The sequence below is a fragment of the Anopheles coustani genome, chromosome X, assembly GCF_943734705.1.
Source record: "Anopheles coustani chromosome X, idAnoCousDA_361_x.2, whole genome shotgun sequence".
In the NCBI taxonomy this organism is placed as follows: domain Eukaryota; kingdom Metazoa; phylum Arthropoda; class Insecta; order Diptera; family Culicidae; genus Anopheles; species Anopheles coustani.
This window is the reverse complement of record NC_071290.1, coordinates 13,544,150-13,559,895: the sequence shown is the minus strand read 5'-3', so window position 1 is coordinate 13,559,895 and position 15,746 is coordinate 13,544,150. Positions and strand designations below refer to the sequence as shown.

Here is a 15,746-nt window from a genome sequence, read left to right as displayed (position 1 = left end):
AGAATAATTAGGTTGATGCTTTCCTCAAAATAAAAAAAAACATCCAAAAACCATTGATTGCTAGCACCAACATCACCTTAATATCAGCTTCTTTGTTACATCAACTCTTGTCAAAAGAATTGCAAAATATTTGAACCATCAGAATGAACTTCGTTTCGTTCGAAAGCTCTAAATAGTTCGATCAACTATTTAGATTAGTTACCGCAAAAATTTAAAGTTTACATTTGTCTCCTAGTTTTCATCACTTGTCATAATGTTTTTCCGTACGTTGTGTTTTTGTCGCTTGAAATAATGTTTTTGCATGACTTTAAAACGCTTCTCTATTCTTCGTTGTTTTTTTTACCCTAACTCGGGGGCGTTCTGTCACACTCTTCTGTCTGTCCAGCTAATACCACCCGTTTTGATGAACCGCCCTGACTACGGTATGTGATTGGAAGATTTTTTAACCGTTTTTTCGTGGAACTAGGGCCCTGCATCAAGGAAAGTGTTTGATATTCACGTCGGTTTTGAAGGAAAATGGTCATCTCCATGCATCGTATCGGCCAATTTTAGGAAAAAATCTAGCAACGTTATTATCATCACATAATTGTCAAAACAGTTAAACAACTACGTTATTCGCTTTAACTCCTTCACAGTCCTGACAAGTCGAGAAAATTAGAAAAAAATTTAACACACTGTTCTTTTTACATGTTTGTATAGTTGTTGGTCTAAAACCGAAGAACAAACTATATTTTCCTAAAACATGTAAGGATTTCATTAATTACAAATGTTGGTCAGTTTGTAAGTAATTTTGTTCTACCATTTGTGTGATTTGGGACTGTGATCAGCAGAAATTTGGCAATTATAAGCAAAAATGTTGTTTAATTGCTTAATTTAGTATAAAATAAATTTATAAAAGTTTGCAAACACATAAAAATGTCTTTTCAAAGCTAGTGCACTAAAAATAAACGTTGCTAAACGAAAGTAAAAACAAAAAGGGCGACAAAAAAAACTCAAAGGAGTAATAGTCAAGAGGTTAATGCTACCACTTCAGACTATAGGGAATTGAGCACCATGACATTATATACCAGCACATTATATACCTTAAACAGCGTGTTTTCTAGAGAAATAATGAACATTTTACCACGGTTTTTGTTGATTTTCTTGTTCCGTACAGTTGATGAGCACTATTATTGGATTGACGTCATAAAATACTATTTCAGTCTAAGAATTGCTCAAGTAACACTTTCCTATCACCTGCACCATTGAGGCTTAGTTTTATATCAGAACCTAGGTACAGCATCGCGATGTCTTGGATTAGGTTTCTCTGCAGTTTACTAACTTCCGCTCCAGAATGGTCCCCGGGTCGACTTATGGCAATACGATGTTGAAAGGGGCCACATTTTTCGGATGACCAGCAAAGGTTGCTCGTACGGGTTTTTCGAAAAGCGAAGCGGAACGCGTGCCCTCCGTAAACAACGAGGTTCACCTCATGGTACACCTTGCGAAGAGACGAGACGCCCATAATACTGAATCACCCGTAATCCCTTCGGAAATGGTGCCAGGTCGGAGATCCTTCAGGAATCCCGAAACTGCCCGAGACCCGGAGCTAATGTCTCGGACCGTACGTTGACATCGTCCGCCCGTACCGAAGGGGTTCCAGAGGGGAGGGGGGGAAGAAGCATTAAGTCAAGCCGAAAAATAAAATCAATTTATTTTCAACACTGTGAACTTGGCCCAACCGAAGTGCCGTAGAGCGATGCCCCGAACCCCGGGTTCGTTCGATGTTGTCGTTAAAATCGTTTCGACCTACACCCGGTCCAGGTGTCCAGGACCGAGAGACAATGGCGGGAATCCCTTGCGCGAGGGGGTGCGGGAAAGCACAACACCCTGTCCTGCGGATGTGTAAGTCGTTTTTATGGATGAGTTTTGTGCCGGCCACAAAACAATCTTCAAATTCCCCTCTATCTCTCGAAAAAGGTGGTCGGATAAGTTCACTACCGTGAGAGGTGGAGAAGGAACGAGGTGCGAGGGGGAGAGATATGTGAAAAGACGCCAGGAATATAAAATCCTTTCGACTGTGCAAAACCCTCGCCGTTGGGGATATTGATGAGATGATCATGTTCGTCAATCAATTCGTTTGTAGCCGTAAACCCCGACTCAAACCGTCCCCGGGTTCAACGTTGGGGGGGGGGATGAGCTCCGGGTGCGGTCGGAAAAGGCGTTGCGTGTGCAGTGAAGAGGCAGAAAGGCGGGAGCGCTGGGATCCCAAACAAGATTTCCAAATGGTGGCGCGTCGGTGTTGAGGCTGTATTTTCGTCCGCTCGCATAAGGATCTGACCACCCTTTTTCAATTTCATTTTTGGGCAATCCAATACCTCAGCCCTCCCCCTCCCCCACCTTCCCTCTTCCCTTGCAGAAGGAATTCGATGGCTTTGTTTTGTATCTGCCCAGTTCAACTCCCTGTTTTTGTTTTTTGCTAGTACGAGTTTCGGTTGTTGTCCCCAACTCTCGGGCCAGCAACAACCGAAGCACGCAAATTGTTTTCCAGCGCAAGGACTGCAAACCGATTTGCACAGTTTTTTTTTTGTTTTAGGGTCAGGGTTGGCTGAAGGGGAAGGTATTTCCGTGCTGTCCAATAATCGAATTCCCTTCCGACGAGGCGGGACCGGATTATGGTGCGGCGTGGTTTATCGAGCCGAACCCGATTGCTATTTACTCCTGAGGGATGTTTATGTGCTCGGGTGCCTTATCCAGTCGCACCAAAAACAACCCCAACTGAACCCTGGAGGTGGTTCCAAGGGGAGTAAGTGTGGTGCGCAGGTGCTCAAAATTGAATCAAAGAGTGGTAAATGCAACCGACATTCGCTATGTTCTTAATTGAGACGAGAACTAGGTAGACTAGAGAGAATAAACATAATAACCATTACATTTGGTATAGTGGTAACTAAATGGTAACTAAATGTACATTTTAATTTATGTAAGGTGTTACAAATAAACTTTCTACTAAGAGAATGTTGTAAAACGAATCAATAGTTATATGAATTCATTCAGATTTCCTGTAATTAATAATACAAACAAGTGAAATAAAAAAATGTATGAAGTAATGGATATGTTCACACGCGTTCACAAATCAATCATGTGACAATTTTATCCAAATTAACAGCTAATAGAAAACCCAAAGAGCATAGATTATTGAACTTTAATTTCTAAAGTGAGTTTCTTATCATATCACGTTGAGTCACACACTGTAGTCTACTACTTAATTAACGTCAACTTGATAAAGCCGATGAAAACGATTGCTACTTTCACCTATCGTTGATTGTCAAACGCTTTGTGAACCTCTTGTTCCAGCACTTGTAAATGTCATTTCGATGACAAGGTGTCATTAACGAAAATCCAAGTTGGCTAATTATGGTGCTGTTCTGCTACTTTAGGTTTTGACAGCTTCTAAATGCAATCCATGCAATGTAGTGCATTTATTATTCCCAAAAAAATCAATTGTTTTGCTGTTGTATTGTGTTTAAGATTTGTTTTGTACATATTTGATTCTCTTTTATTCTTTTCAGGGGTTATCGAGTGGATTTGAAGTGGGTTTAGGTGTTTTGTTACCATGCTTTAGAAAGTTGCGTTCTGTGTTTTGAGAAGTAGTCTTTTCAGTGCAATGCAACTATGCAAAGGTAGAAAGGTACCAACCAATAAAAATTGCAATAATTGAGCTTTAGATTTAGATTAAAAAAGATAAGATGAAAATAAGTATTAATGTATTGGAAGAAATACAAATGCAATCTATATCCTTTAAAACTTAAATGAAATAGAACAAAATAAAACAAAAGGAAGTACCTAATGTTGCAAATAGAATAGAAATGAAATAAAATAATAAGTGCCTGGTTCTACGTAAACGGTTACCATGGCTAATAAAAGTGAAGTGTAAAACCTTGGTTAACCAGGCATAAAGTATAGCCAGAAACCATCCCGGCGAGACTTCGCACGAGATGCAAACTAATTGAATTCAAACGTTCCTGCTCCCGACTGCATCGCAAATGAGTGTGTGTATGTATGTATGTATGTGTGTTTGGTGGTAATAATACAGCAATAAAGTGGACACTCGCTTCTTAGCGCACCACTAGATCAGACGAAGAGGTGTTTTTTTGCGAGGACGGGCAGGACTTAGTTCCACCAAACCACAAATAGACAACCTTCGTCCACCGAGTGTTGACTCCACTCCTAGCTCGCTTGGAGCTGCCGCGAGCCACCGGGAGCGTTTGGACGGTTCTGCGTGCCTTATTAGTCTCGCTCCCGGCGATGGCGAAAAACAAGGGGACCGAGCGATAAACTTTTCTGCACCGGGATTAGCACAAAGATTAACAGCATCTTTTCCCCCGCGCGCGCACACACACACACACACTTGGCAAAGGGGCTCCTTGGTGCAGTGCATGTAACAAATAGCTCTCTGCTGGAGCCACCACAAGCCTCTCGTACGGGATAAAACCCTGATGGGAAACTTTACAGACTCTCGGGCTTGGTAGCAGTGTCAACGTGCGTTGCTTCTCTCTACCCTCGTAACCAAGGTTGGTAACCAGGGGCTACGTCGGGCACGCGAAGTTTCGCCTTCGCTTCCCTCTCCTACAGTTTCGTCCGTTTCCTTCTTCCGGGACTCGTGTCTGCTGTCACGTTTGTCACTTCAAATTATGTACCATTTTTCCGCCGTTTTGGCCGGGGATTTTTCGGTGCCCTATCCCACCTGTTTCTCCTCGGTGGGCGGCCATTTTGTGCTACTCCAGGGCTCATCCTGGCTGTTCATTAGGAAATGCGGCTGCTAGCGGATGTGCGCTTGTGGCAAAAGTCCCAAAGCAGCAGCTCGTCGCAGTCACATCGCTTGGCCGAACGCAAAAAAAAAGAAGAAGTCAAGCTGCTGAAGAGCTCCACTGGGTAGGTTTTTTGTGTCTGGTCTTTTTTATCCTCCTTCTTGTTTTTCTTTGTAAGCAGTACGTTAAATAATGAGGCCCAGCTTGTCCTTTTTTTTCTCCAAAGGCAATTTGTGAAACCGAGTTCCGACTCGTGTCGCACAAAATTCTTTCTCGCCTTGCAAGGGTTGAGCATGGGGCTGGGCCGTCATTGATATTTTATTGCTTACAGGCCCCCGGAGGCTAGTTAACGTGCGGAGGCCTCGTGTTGGGGCCTCCTCAGCGCACTCGAGTATGTCCAAGCGTCAGACCCCCTCGGCAGCGAAGGGAGTGGTGGAGAGAACGAATATAGGTGACAACTGTTCAGCTGTTGCGGGCTTCGGGGGAGGGGGGTATGCGGCCCCAGAGGGCAAGTTAAAAACGTAATCTATGGATGTTGGATGGCGTTTATCCAACCCCGTGTTCGACACGGTTTCCAATGCCGCAATTCTGGAGGTCCACATCGATGGTCGGAGCTCCAGATGGAAACCGGGCTGAAAAGTCCAAAAATCGAACAAGAAAACCTGGACATTCTCAGAACCTGGAACTACCGCTTTCCCCGGGGGCCCAATCAACAACCTGTGCGTTTTGATTACTTATGTTAACGGACTGGTGTTGGCGCAAATCGTACCCGCCACGCTTTGTGCATCCAGCGAACGGACTAATGACCTACAAGTAGCGTACTAATGGAGCTGTAAGGCTGGTCACCACCCGCTTGAGCTGTCACAGGAGCGTACTACACAATGGGCAACTTGTATGAAACCAACGGTCATAATTATTTTCGCGTTTTGATACTTTTCAGCTTCACTAAATAATTAATTTATCGATATCTTAAAATATGTCTGCGCCTTAAGTTATGAAATATGCAGATATATGTTTGTTTATATTTCGATACTAGCTTGAAGCCCCAGTGATTCTCGGAAAAGAACTGGAGGAAAGAAGAAAATGTGTTTTTAACTATTTTATTTGGGAGTTGTATTTTCACGCTTGTTCTAAAGTTATGCTCTGACTCTTTCCAACAAAACTTTGTTTCCCACACTTCCAGGAAGTACCGGTCGACATGCTGTACATAACTATCTATTTTATAATATATAGTTGTTTTAAGAGGTATAAGCAAATAGTTACAATTATGACATATTTAAAAAGCTTGATATTCATAAAAACCCCGGAATTGCTACGATTATTTATTGTTCTAAGTGAAAATTATCAAAAAATGCAGACAATTTTTGACTTATGTAACAAAAATAAAGATTTTGTCTGGTCTTATAATGTACTGTTTTATGTTAAGCACTTTAGAGTTATTTGATGTTCGTATTGTTTATGTTAGCAACCCTGAGCTACAATTTGAAGTAAGCAAAGTTAAGATAATCATATTTCATAACAGTAATCGAACCAATCTTCAACAACAACTGATGTACTTAAAATGAATGTGTGAAATGTTTCAGAAGTAGCGGCTCAGTATTGGTTTGCAGTGTACACTAAACTCCATACGAAAAGAAAAACAAAAATATATAATAGATGATTAAATAAGATGCTATAAGCTACTCTTTCAATGTATGACAATGTTGGTCATAAATAAATAAATTTAAAAAAAACAAAGAGTAAAAAAATGAGTAACTTAATAAATGAATAAAGAAATTAACAAATGAAGAAATGAATCAAAAAAGTTATAAATAAACAAAAAATTAAATGAATTAATTAATACATAAGCCATCGACATTTTTCGTCGTTCATAATTGTATATTGTGTCAAAAAAGTATCTTACAATAAAGTATCTATTCTGAGTTGTTCTAATATGATGATTTTCTTGTCCGCGTACAAGTACTGTTGAATGTTTCCCTTTATTTAATCGACTGCTTTGACAATTTTTTGACTGTGTCATGATAACATTTGGTTTTTCTTTTTAACAACTCAGTTTGTATTTAAACATTCAAATGATGTATAATACAATATGATTATAGTTTGAATACTTTCAAAGCGATCGCCATCAAACAATCCAAGATTCGTTCTTTTTCAGGGTCCATTTGTCATAACACTTTAAACTTTGACAGATAGTTTCTCAAAATCTAGTTGTCCTAGGAGACTAAAATTTCGATCGGTCTTAGTTAACTTGTTAATTTTAAGGAAATGTCAGTGAAATGTTTATAGTGCTGACTCATTACCGCTCTTTCCTCATTGTAGTGGTGCCTTCCTGGAAAGTCTCCGAAACCGTCGGACACAACCCTTAGCATCATCCATCAGTTGATCAGAAAGAGACTCAAAAAAGGAATTAAAAAACCTCCGCCCGTTCGTTGTTTCCGTGATGCGAGGCACGTCCACACAGCCATACATCCTCCCCCCCCCCCCCCCCCCCCCCCCCTCCACCAAACGCTGACGTGCGGAGCGCGCCTTTGCGCCAGAAACCACGGAAATTATCCAGTAATTAAATTAGCAATAAACTTAATGAAAATAAATGGAAACGGAAATTAAATTTCAATTCAAATTTGAATAAAATTATAATTTGAAACTTAGCGCGCGGACGCGCTCTCTCTCTCGACGGGCATGGCTTTCCCGCGGCTGTTTGGCTTCGGCCCCCTTTCCGTCAGACCGGGCCCGTGACAGGGGGGTCAAGTACCTATTGTTTGTTTCGGTCTGTGGCGCTCGAAAATCATCCGGAAGTTCCGGAGATCTGGTTCACCGGCAATGAAGAAGAGATGCGATGAGGGATGAGTATTTTCGATTATGTTTGTAGATAAATATGGGTGATTTTTTAATAAGAGGAACACAACATACACATTGCATATGCTTAGCCCCGAAGTGACTGCGCGGTTTCGATGGCCTCGATTTGTTTTTTGCTTCGCCTTAGCTGCGCTAAATTGCTCGCAATTACAAACCGTTCGTCTTTGTTAGCGCGCGTTTCGGAAAATGTTTTTCAAACGACTGCTTTGCGTGGAGCTAACCATCACCAGGCCGGCTGGTATTAAGGGGACAACCGCCGGATGGATGCTGGAAAATCGATTTTCCTACCATCGCACCGGGGTTTCGTGAATTACCTCCTCCCGGAATGCCAGATAGCCGGAACCAACCCCGGAGGACACTCCTGCTCCGAGGTTTGTGGGGTTTTTCCTTTTTTTCCTGTGTGTGTGTGTGTGTGTGTGTGTGTGTGTGTGTGTGCGGCTGGCCATTTGTGGATTGAAGAGAGGACCGTGGGTAATGGGCAATAATTAGAGCTATCATCATTACGACTATTATCAGAAGAGAGATCGGGCGGATATAAAAAAAACACGGCCACACGCACACACACACACACGTGATCGGAGCATTATGCTGCCAAACCGACAGAGGTTTGACGATGCTATTACAATGATATAGTGGTGCACTGCGTGGTGCTTTTGCTCCTCTTTATTGTTTTCCATTATTGGCGCAGGTCATTGTTAAAAAAGGAGGTGGTGTGCACGTAAATAAAATAAATAAAAGTAAAATTGGAGCTACGCTGAGCTAGCTGCTGTTCCGAGGACACTTTTTTCCAACCCCGGTAACACCAACGAAAACGGAAGGAAAATCAATTCGATTACCCCGGCAATGTAAAGTTCGTCCCGCGAGCAATCGGAAAATTCCCGATGACCGGATGGGCCAGCTACTTCGCGAAAATTTGCCGAACAAACCGAAACGCACACTACCGAGCACAACCACACTAGCCCCGCTCGACCAGACAACGACCACGAGTTTCGGAAAGTCAATCAACCCGACGCTAACGACGTCGGTGGCTTTCGTTTCCAGCTTCAGCGCCCACCAACGCCCCCGGGGTTTTCCGCAAAGGCATCCGGAAAAATCGGCGGCCAACCCCCACGTCCCCCACCCCACGGTGTGGAATGCGTGAGTTAACGCGTGGGTTTACTCAAAACGCAACCTCTCCCGCCCGTTTGCGTAATGGATATTAATAATTAATCACAGCAATTACGTTTTCAATTACTAATCACTTGAATTGCCGCCTTACTAACCCCTCCCCTTTCGGCACCAACCTTCACTTCGGGGGTTACGCGAACTCGTTAGATCGTTGATCCACCTCCGCGCACACTTTCCCCGGCTCAAAAGCTTTGAAGCTAATTTTTTCCTCGGCCTTTTCACCCGGGGTTTGTCAATCCCATCCAATGGAGCATTCAGTGATAAAATAATAATACATTCTCGTATTTTGTTATAATAAGCGACAGTGTTTTTTTGTGTATTTGTATAAACGCTTCATATTTATTCCTCGAAGCAGAGGTGATACTGCCGTAACACGTTGCGTACCAAGCGTATTTACCACACTTTTTAGTACAATCTTTTTAATTAAAACTTGTTTATAATATTTGTTATACCGATGGTTTTCGAAGGCCAAGCAAAAACTTAGCTTCCCAAACAACTAATTTTTAATCTAACTGTTTATGTTGCATTTTCATTTATTTATGGGTCAAAAACATTTAAGAACTAATTACTGCTGTCACCCTTATTTGGGTGACGCGGTACGGAACGTTTTAACACGTTGACTGCCATATCACCCAATAGTGGATGATAGTTCTAAAAAGTTCGAAAAAGTGTTTTTGTCCATAAATAAATGAAAATGCAATATAAACATTTTAGTAATATTTTATGTCAATTCTTTGAGAAGCTAAGTTTTTGCTTAGCCTTCAAAAATCGTTGGTTTAATAAATGTGTTAAGCAAATTTTATTAAAAAAGATGGTTCTAAAAATGTGTGCTAAAAACGCTGGGCAGTCAACGTGTTAAAATGTATTGTACTAAAACAGTGAGCTAAAAACGCTTGGAAGTCAACGTGTTAAGGGTTCAGGTTCTCTTCCATCCTACAAAGGGTACACAGCTGCAAGGTGTTTGGTATTTGAGATACCTCTTGGGTGTGTTGCAGAGTTGGTAGTAGTTTTTGTCATAAAATACTTGAAGATACTATAAGGACTCTTTAGTAAAGTGATATTCATGATAAAATTAAGGAGAATTTATTGTCATTGACATTATTTCAAAGAATTCACCTTCTGTCGCAGTTAAACTCTACCTTTTTTTTCGTCTCTACCTTCTTTTCGCAGTTCACTTACGCTTGGGTTTTTTCCCCGTTTCGTTTTCCCCAACGAGCTTTCTGTTTCCATGCAATTGCACCGCTAATGGCTTAATGAGTCGTGAGCGAGCGGCCGCATAAACGATCGTTCTGTTGCCTGCTCGCTTGTTTATTAAATAGTCCCGTCACGAATGTTTTGTATAATTTATATACATGTACCAGATTGCATTCTACTCGGTTGCGGCTGCATCGTTAATTAGAAATGGTAATCCCAACGAGTTGTCTGATGTAACTTTTGAACTTTTATGTTTGACGTGGTTTAGGAACGGTGGATTAGAAAAGGAAAGAAATTGAATTGAAAAATGGTTCTATCCGTTTTCAGAGGTGAAGGTTACCCTCTGGTGACGCATTGCACACTCCTTTCGGTAAATTGATTTACACAAAAGAAGGGCTTTTCTTTTTCCCGGCTGCGGTGATTTAGTGAAAAAGCTCGAGCATTTGCCCGAACGTTGCAACGAAACATCATCGATCTAATTTAACCCTCTATTAGCCAGACGGCTGGCTATGCTGCAATCCAGAGCTGCCTCCTCAACGCCACTGTTACCCTTCAAAAAACCCAGAACCCGCACCTGCCTTTCCCAGCTTAGTTGAAGCACATCGATTTTCTCCGTTTTTCCGCCCCGTTTTTTCTTGCCTTTGCCGGGCGAGCGCACTCATTACCTATTCCGGGCAGGCAATCGCTCTCAACGGCGTGTGCGAACGTGACATGAATTGCCTTCAAACGAGTGAGCATTAGATGCCCGCTTCTGCGTTTAGTTTTGCCCTTTCCCCCCAAATGTCTGATTATTTTGCTTTAGCCAGTGAAGCATTTAATACATTCCGAGAGCGGAAATCCTTAGCGCCCGGGCGCTATTTGATTACTTTCCTCCCTCTTTTCCTCGAGCGAAGAAGAGGGGGGGGGGAATGGTAGGGAAGGTGGGGGGACAGTAAAACCAAATCATCAATGCATCAAGTGTCGCAAAGCGGTTCGGGCTTTCAGCGGCATCATTCCCCCCACCGAAAAAGCCGTATGGATAAAAAGCGGTCCAGATTCGGAAAATGCGGACTTAGTCCAGGTCGAGCCTAGAATGTGTAATGGAACGCTTCACACACTCACACACATACACACGTCGAATGTTGCTTCATTACGGAAGCGCCCGAAATTCAGCATAGAATACACTCAGCTTGGTTTCGATTGTCACCAGCGTGTGTTTTGTGCGAAATTGTATTTTCCAAACGAAGAAAACGATTCTTTTGAGCGTCCTCCGGAAAAACGAAAGGCGGAAAAACCAAATCCGGCACAACTGCTTTTTTTCCTTGCCAACAAGGTCGAGATTGACCATCGTCGGACTTAAGGGCTTGTTGTCTACCGATTTGCGACAAGCTGGTGTTTATCTTTATCAACCATCTATCACACAGATGTACCGGTATGATACGATTGTTCCGCAGTTTGTCACATTTCCCGGGCAGGAAAATCTCTACATCGAGTGTGTCTTGTATGACATAAGGCAAAAAGGTGGTGAAATGAAAATATATAGCAACACGAAGGCAACTTTTTTCAGATAGCGGTTGATTTTGAATCGTGTGTTGAAGATCGAATCTAGAGTCCGGTGATTGAGATTCAGATGCATGAGTCTGCATAGCTAGAGTTGAGCAATAGATTCAATCTCAATTGCTGGCTATCTTTGTTTCGAATTTCCCCAAAAATAATTTCAACACGTTAAATGAAATGGTTATCATTTCCGGTAACGAGCTATCAAAAGTTCTAAAAAATTTTTGCTCCATAAATAAATTAAAATACAAAATAAAAACTATGGTAATATAAAAAACTCACTCTTTGGGAATGTATGTCTTGGTTTGGTCTTCGAAAACCATCGGTTTAATATACATCATAAGAGAAATTTTATCAAAAACGACTGTACTAAAAAGTGTACTAAAACCGCTTGATAGTTAACACGTTGACTTCCAAGCGTTTGTAGCACACCTTTTTAGTACATCCTTTTTTAATATAATTTGTTTGTAACATTTATTAAACCAACGATTTTTGAAGGCTAAGCCAAAACTTACCTTCTCAAAGAGTTGATATAAAATATTACTATAGTTTAGATGTTGCATCTATAATTATTTATAGGTCAAACACTTTTTAGAACTGAATTTTGCTGTCACCCACTTTTGGGTGACATGGCAGTCAACGTGTTAACACGTTACGTACCAAGCGTTTTTCGCACAAATCAAGTACAATTTTTTTAACTAAAGTTTGTTAAACCGATTGTTTTCGAAGGCCAAGCAAAAACTTAGCTACCCTCATAACTTATTTTTAATATAACTATAATTTTTATGTTGCACTTGCATTTATTTATGGGTCACAAACTTTTTAGAACTAGAACTACTGTCACCCATATTTGGGTGACGCGGTACGGAACGTGTTAAAGGTTCATTGAGATTCATGAATGTTTCGAAAGATTCTTCGATTGAGATTTGAATTCTCAAAGATTCATGAATCAATCCGAATGAATCTTTTTTCATTGAAGATGTCATATGAATGAATCTCGCTAAAAGATTCATCAGCCACTACTCACTGAATTAATCTTTGCATCGAGTTAGAGATTCATTAAACTTCAAATGAACAACGCATGAATCATGTGAGTCGAATTAACCAAATCGAATAAATTTTGAGTGATCAGTTCATATGAGTTAATCTTGCCAGAAGACACACCTCACCGTTTGAACATGAAAACGTGGCGTTGGATTTAAAACTCCTATAAAGTCGCATATAAAGAATAGAGCCACATCAGGAGTGTTCCATAAAAGTGAGTCGCTTCACGTTCTCCAACCAGATCGCTTGTTCCAGCTGCCTACGCTACGCTCCTCGCCAGAGTGTCGAACACTTACCAACTGGGCTTTCTTCATTCCAAAATGAATCGTCTAGCGTGTAGTCAGCTTCTGGAAAGAGAGAAAACACAAACAGAGTAAGGATCGATTAGCGTTGGATATATGTAGGACATTTGCGAAAAAATGACACCACTTCCATCACCGCACGCTCGATAGACTGCGCTGTTTTTACAGCTCCCTAGATTCTCCCTAGGATGAGATTTTAATTAAAATATGAACAGCTCCCTTTCCCCGAGCGGAGCCAAGTGTGTTTATAGTGTCGGTCTGGGTTCTTCTGGATAATAGAATGCCAAGGCACATCACCCTTTCGCTCGTGGTTTCTAATCGCAGTACGATCGTTCAAATTCGGCTATCCTCGAAGCGGGCAGAAAGTAGGCATCAACACCGGCTGTTGCCACGACCCGGAATCGATTCAACTGGCATTGCCGGTTGACACGCATGAGCGTTTCCCGTGCGTTCCGGGTGTCTCGACTCTCGGCTTAATTAATTTGAGCTCAGCTGCTGGGAAACATTTATCTGCCAGCAGCGCAATGCCTTTTTTTTCTCCCCCATTCGTTTTTCGTTCTTCAACTTCTGGCCACTTCCAAATAATCAACTCGTTATGTCAAACGTCCCCTTTGGAGGGTGGTGGCTAGGAGGGGTTTGTAATTTTCTTCCTGCCTCCAACGGTTCTACGCCACATTTCCCAACCCGAATGGTATGTGCTGAAGCTGACCGGGCTCTTTCCTACCTCGATAAAGCAGCAAATCAAATTTTCTACTGGAATGTCGGTACTGGAGTTTGTTACCAAGACCGACGCGAACCACTCGCCTTCCGTGGGACAAAGCACAACCGGCAGCGGGCTAACAAAGAAAGGCATAATGGTTACGCGTCATGCTAACAACGACAGCATAATTGCGATTAAATTGCAGCCATTTCTGCAGCACCAGGAAAGGCAGCGCGCGTTTCGCCGAGGAATTATTGGTGGTGAAAAGTTTCTCTTTTCTTTTGCACAACACTTCAGGCAGTTACTGGGAGGGTGGGTTAAAACCCGGAGCTACTAGAAGCTGTTGTTGTGCAGGGAGTGTTTAATATTACAGGATGCCTTCCGCTGGTGGAGTGTGAAAAATGAACCATCGTCGGGTAATAATTGTTTGGTATTCGTGGGGGAAAAAAGAACCCCGTACCGTAAGCAAAAACCGTTCCGTTCCGGAGGAGATGAAAATAAAACAGATACCCGCACACACACGCAAACTTTTTATCCATCCTGAGAGGGTTCGAAAACGACATGCACAAAACAAAACCAGCTGTTTTCAAAGGACAGTTTCGGTATTGAATATTTCACGAAGGCGCGCTTCGGTTCGTCTCGGCGTGTTTTAGTTTTTGCGCTCGAACTTATCCGAAAGCCGTTTGGTTTCCCTCAGCCTCGCCACTATTCTACTTGCTTTCATTGCTTGCGTCGAGGTGCTAAGGCTTTCGTGAAACGCTTTGTTGTTCAAATTGTTCATTAAAGTAGACCAAACTGTTTGTTTTTCTGTGTGAAACTGTAGGGAAAGAAAGGGGGGCCGGGGTGTAGGAAGGAAGGGGAGGGGGGGGGGGGAGGATGACTAAGGGTTAAAAACCAACCACCAGCAAAGAACGTTCTCGCGAGGCTGGCGAAGTTGCTGTTGACCCGAAGACGGGCATAATGCAGCTTATAATTAAAATATTAAATTGCCAACCACTCCACTCCAGCTGGGAACGAACTTTGCGTCCTCGGAAATGCTTTCGCACGGACGTGCTGTATTGTTTTCTCTCCCTCTCACACGCTCTGTTGCTTTGGCTCGAACGGCCCAAAAAAATACTGGTACGGTATTGTTAACCGGGTTTGCAATCGAGTGCTATATTGTGCCACAGCTGTTTAACGAAAACTCACCTCAACACTGTTCATCTTGCAAACGACCGAAATCTTCATGAATGAGGGAAAAAGCCCAATCACAAAACAACCAGATAAAGGTTGAAAATGGGATGTTGCCCGTTTGAGTAGGCAGCCGACGGGTTGGTATGGAACAAGTGAACCAAAAATATGACAGTAGAAAAGGCTGCATTCAAACTAATCAAGTGGTTTTGTCACCATGGAATGTTACAATGTCTTTTATATTGAAGCAAAGACAAAAGAGTGACAAAATCAAGCTACGATATAAAAGAAATAAGTAACACGGCGAAGAAAACAGATTCTCAAACGAATAACGATGTCCACAAGCAAAGTAACTCGGATATAGATTACTTGTTCTGTACATTAAAAGATACTTTCAAACATTGAAATAAACGAAAAGTACTCTTCTAGACGAAGTTGATACATCAACAATATTCAATAAGCGCACCCGAAAAAAATTGAAAAGCAAAACTAAATGTTTATTATTGGTTCGTGTGATTAAAGGTTCGTCCACACAAGTTTCCTCATAAACAAATGATTGCAGAGAGGAATGGATAATTGAGTTTTGATGAAAAAAACGTGTCCAAAAGTCGCCTTCTCGTGTTTTATTGGGGTTAAAATAAAAAAAATGAGTCTCTAACGTCTATTAAACACGTTGACTGCCACGTCACTCAACATTGGGTGACAGCAACAATTACTTCTAAAAAGTTTTTAACCCATAAATAAACGAAAATGCAACATGAAAACTATAGTAATATTAAAGACAAGTTCCTCAGGAAACTAAGTCTATGCTTGGCTTACGAAAACCGTAGGTTTACCAAATGTTATAAACAAATTTTATTAAAAAGGTTGTACTAGAAGAGTGTGCTCAAAACGCTTGGCAGTCAACGTGATAAATAATCAGTTTAAAACTTTCATATAAAACAGTACTATTTTCAGAAAAGTTTAAATATAAGGAAAAGTACTGTCCTG

The 15,746-nt window shown here is 41.6% G+C and overlaps 1 protein-coding gene across 1 annotated transcript in view; it reads right to left on the bottom strand.

Moving 5' to 3' along the window:
• The window catches only part of LOC131269312 (uncharacterized), a 229,508-nt gene that overhangs the window by 171,769 nt on the left and 41,993 nt on the right, over positions 1-15,746 (bottom strand). The window contains exon 2 of the mRNA XM_058271663.1: positions 12,881-12,931. Coding sequence (XP_058127646.1) covers positions 12,881-12,931 — 51 coding nt within the window. The remainder of the gene's footprint in view (positions 1-12,880; positions 12,932-15,746) is intronic.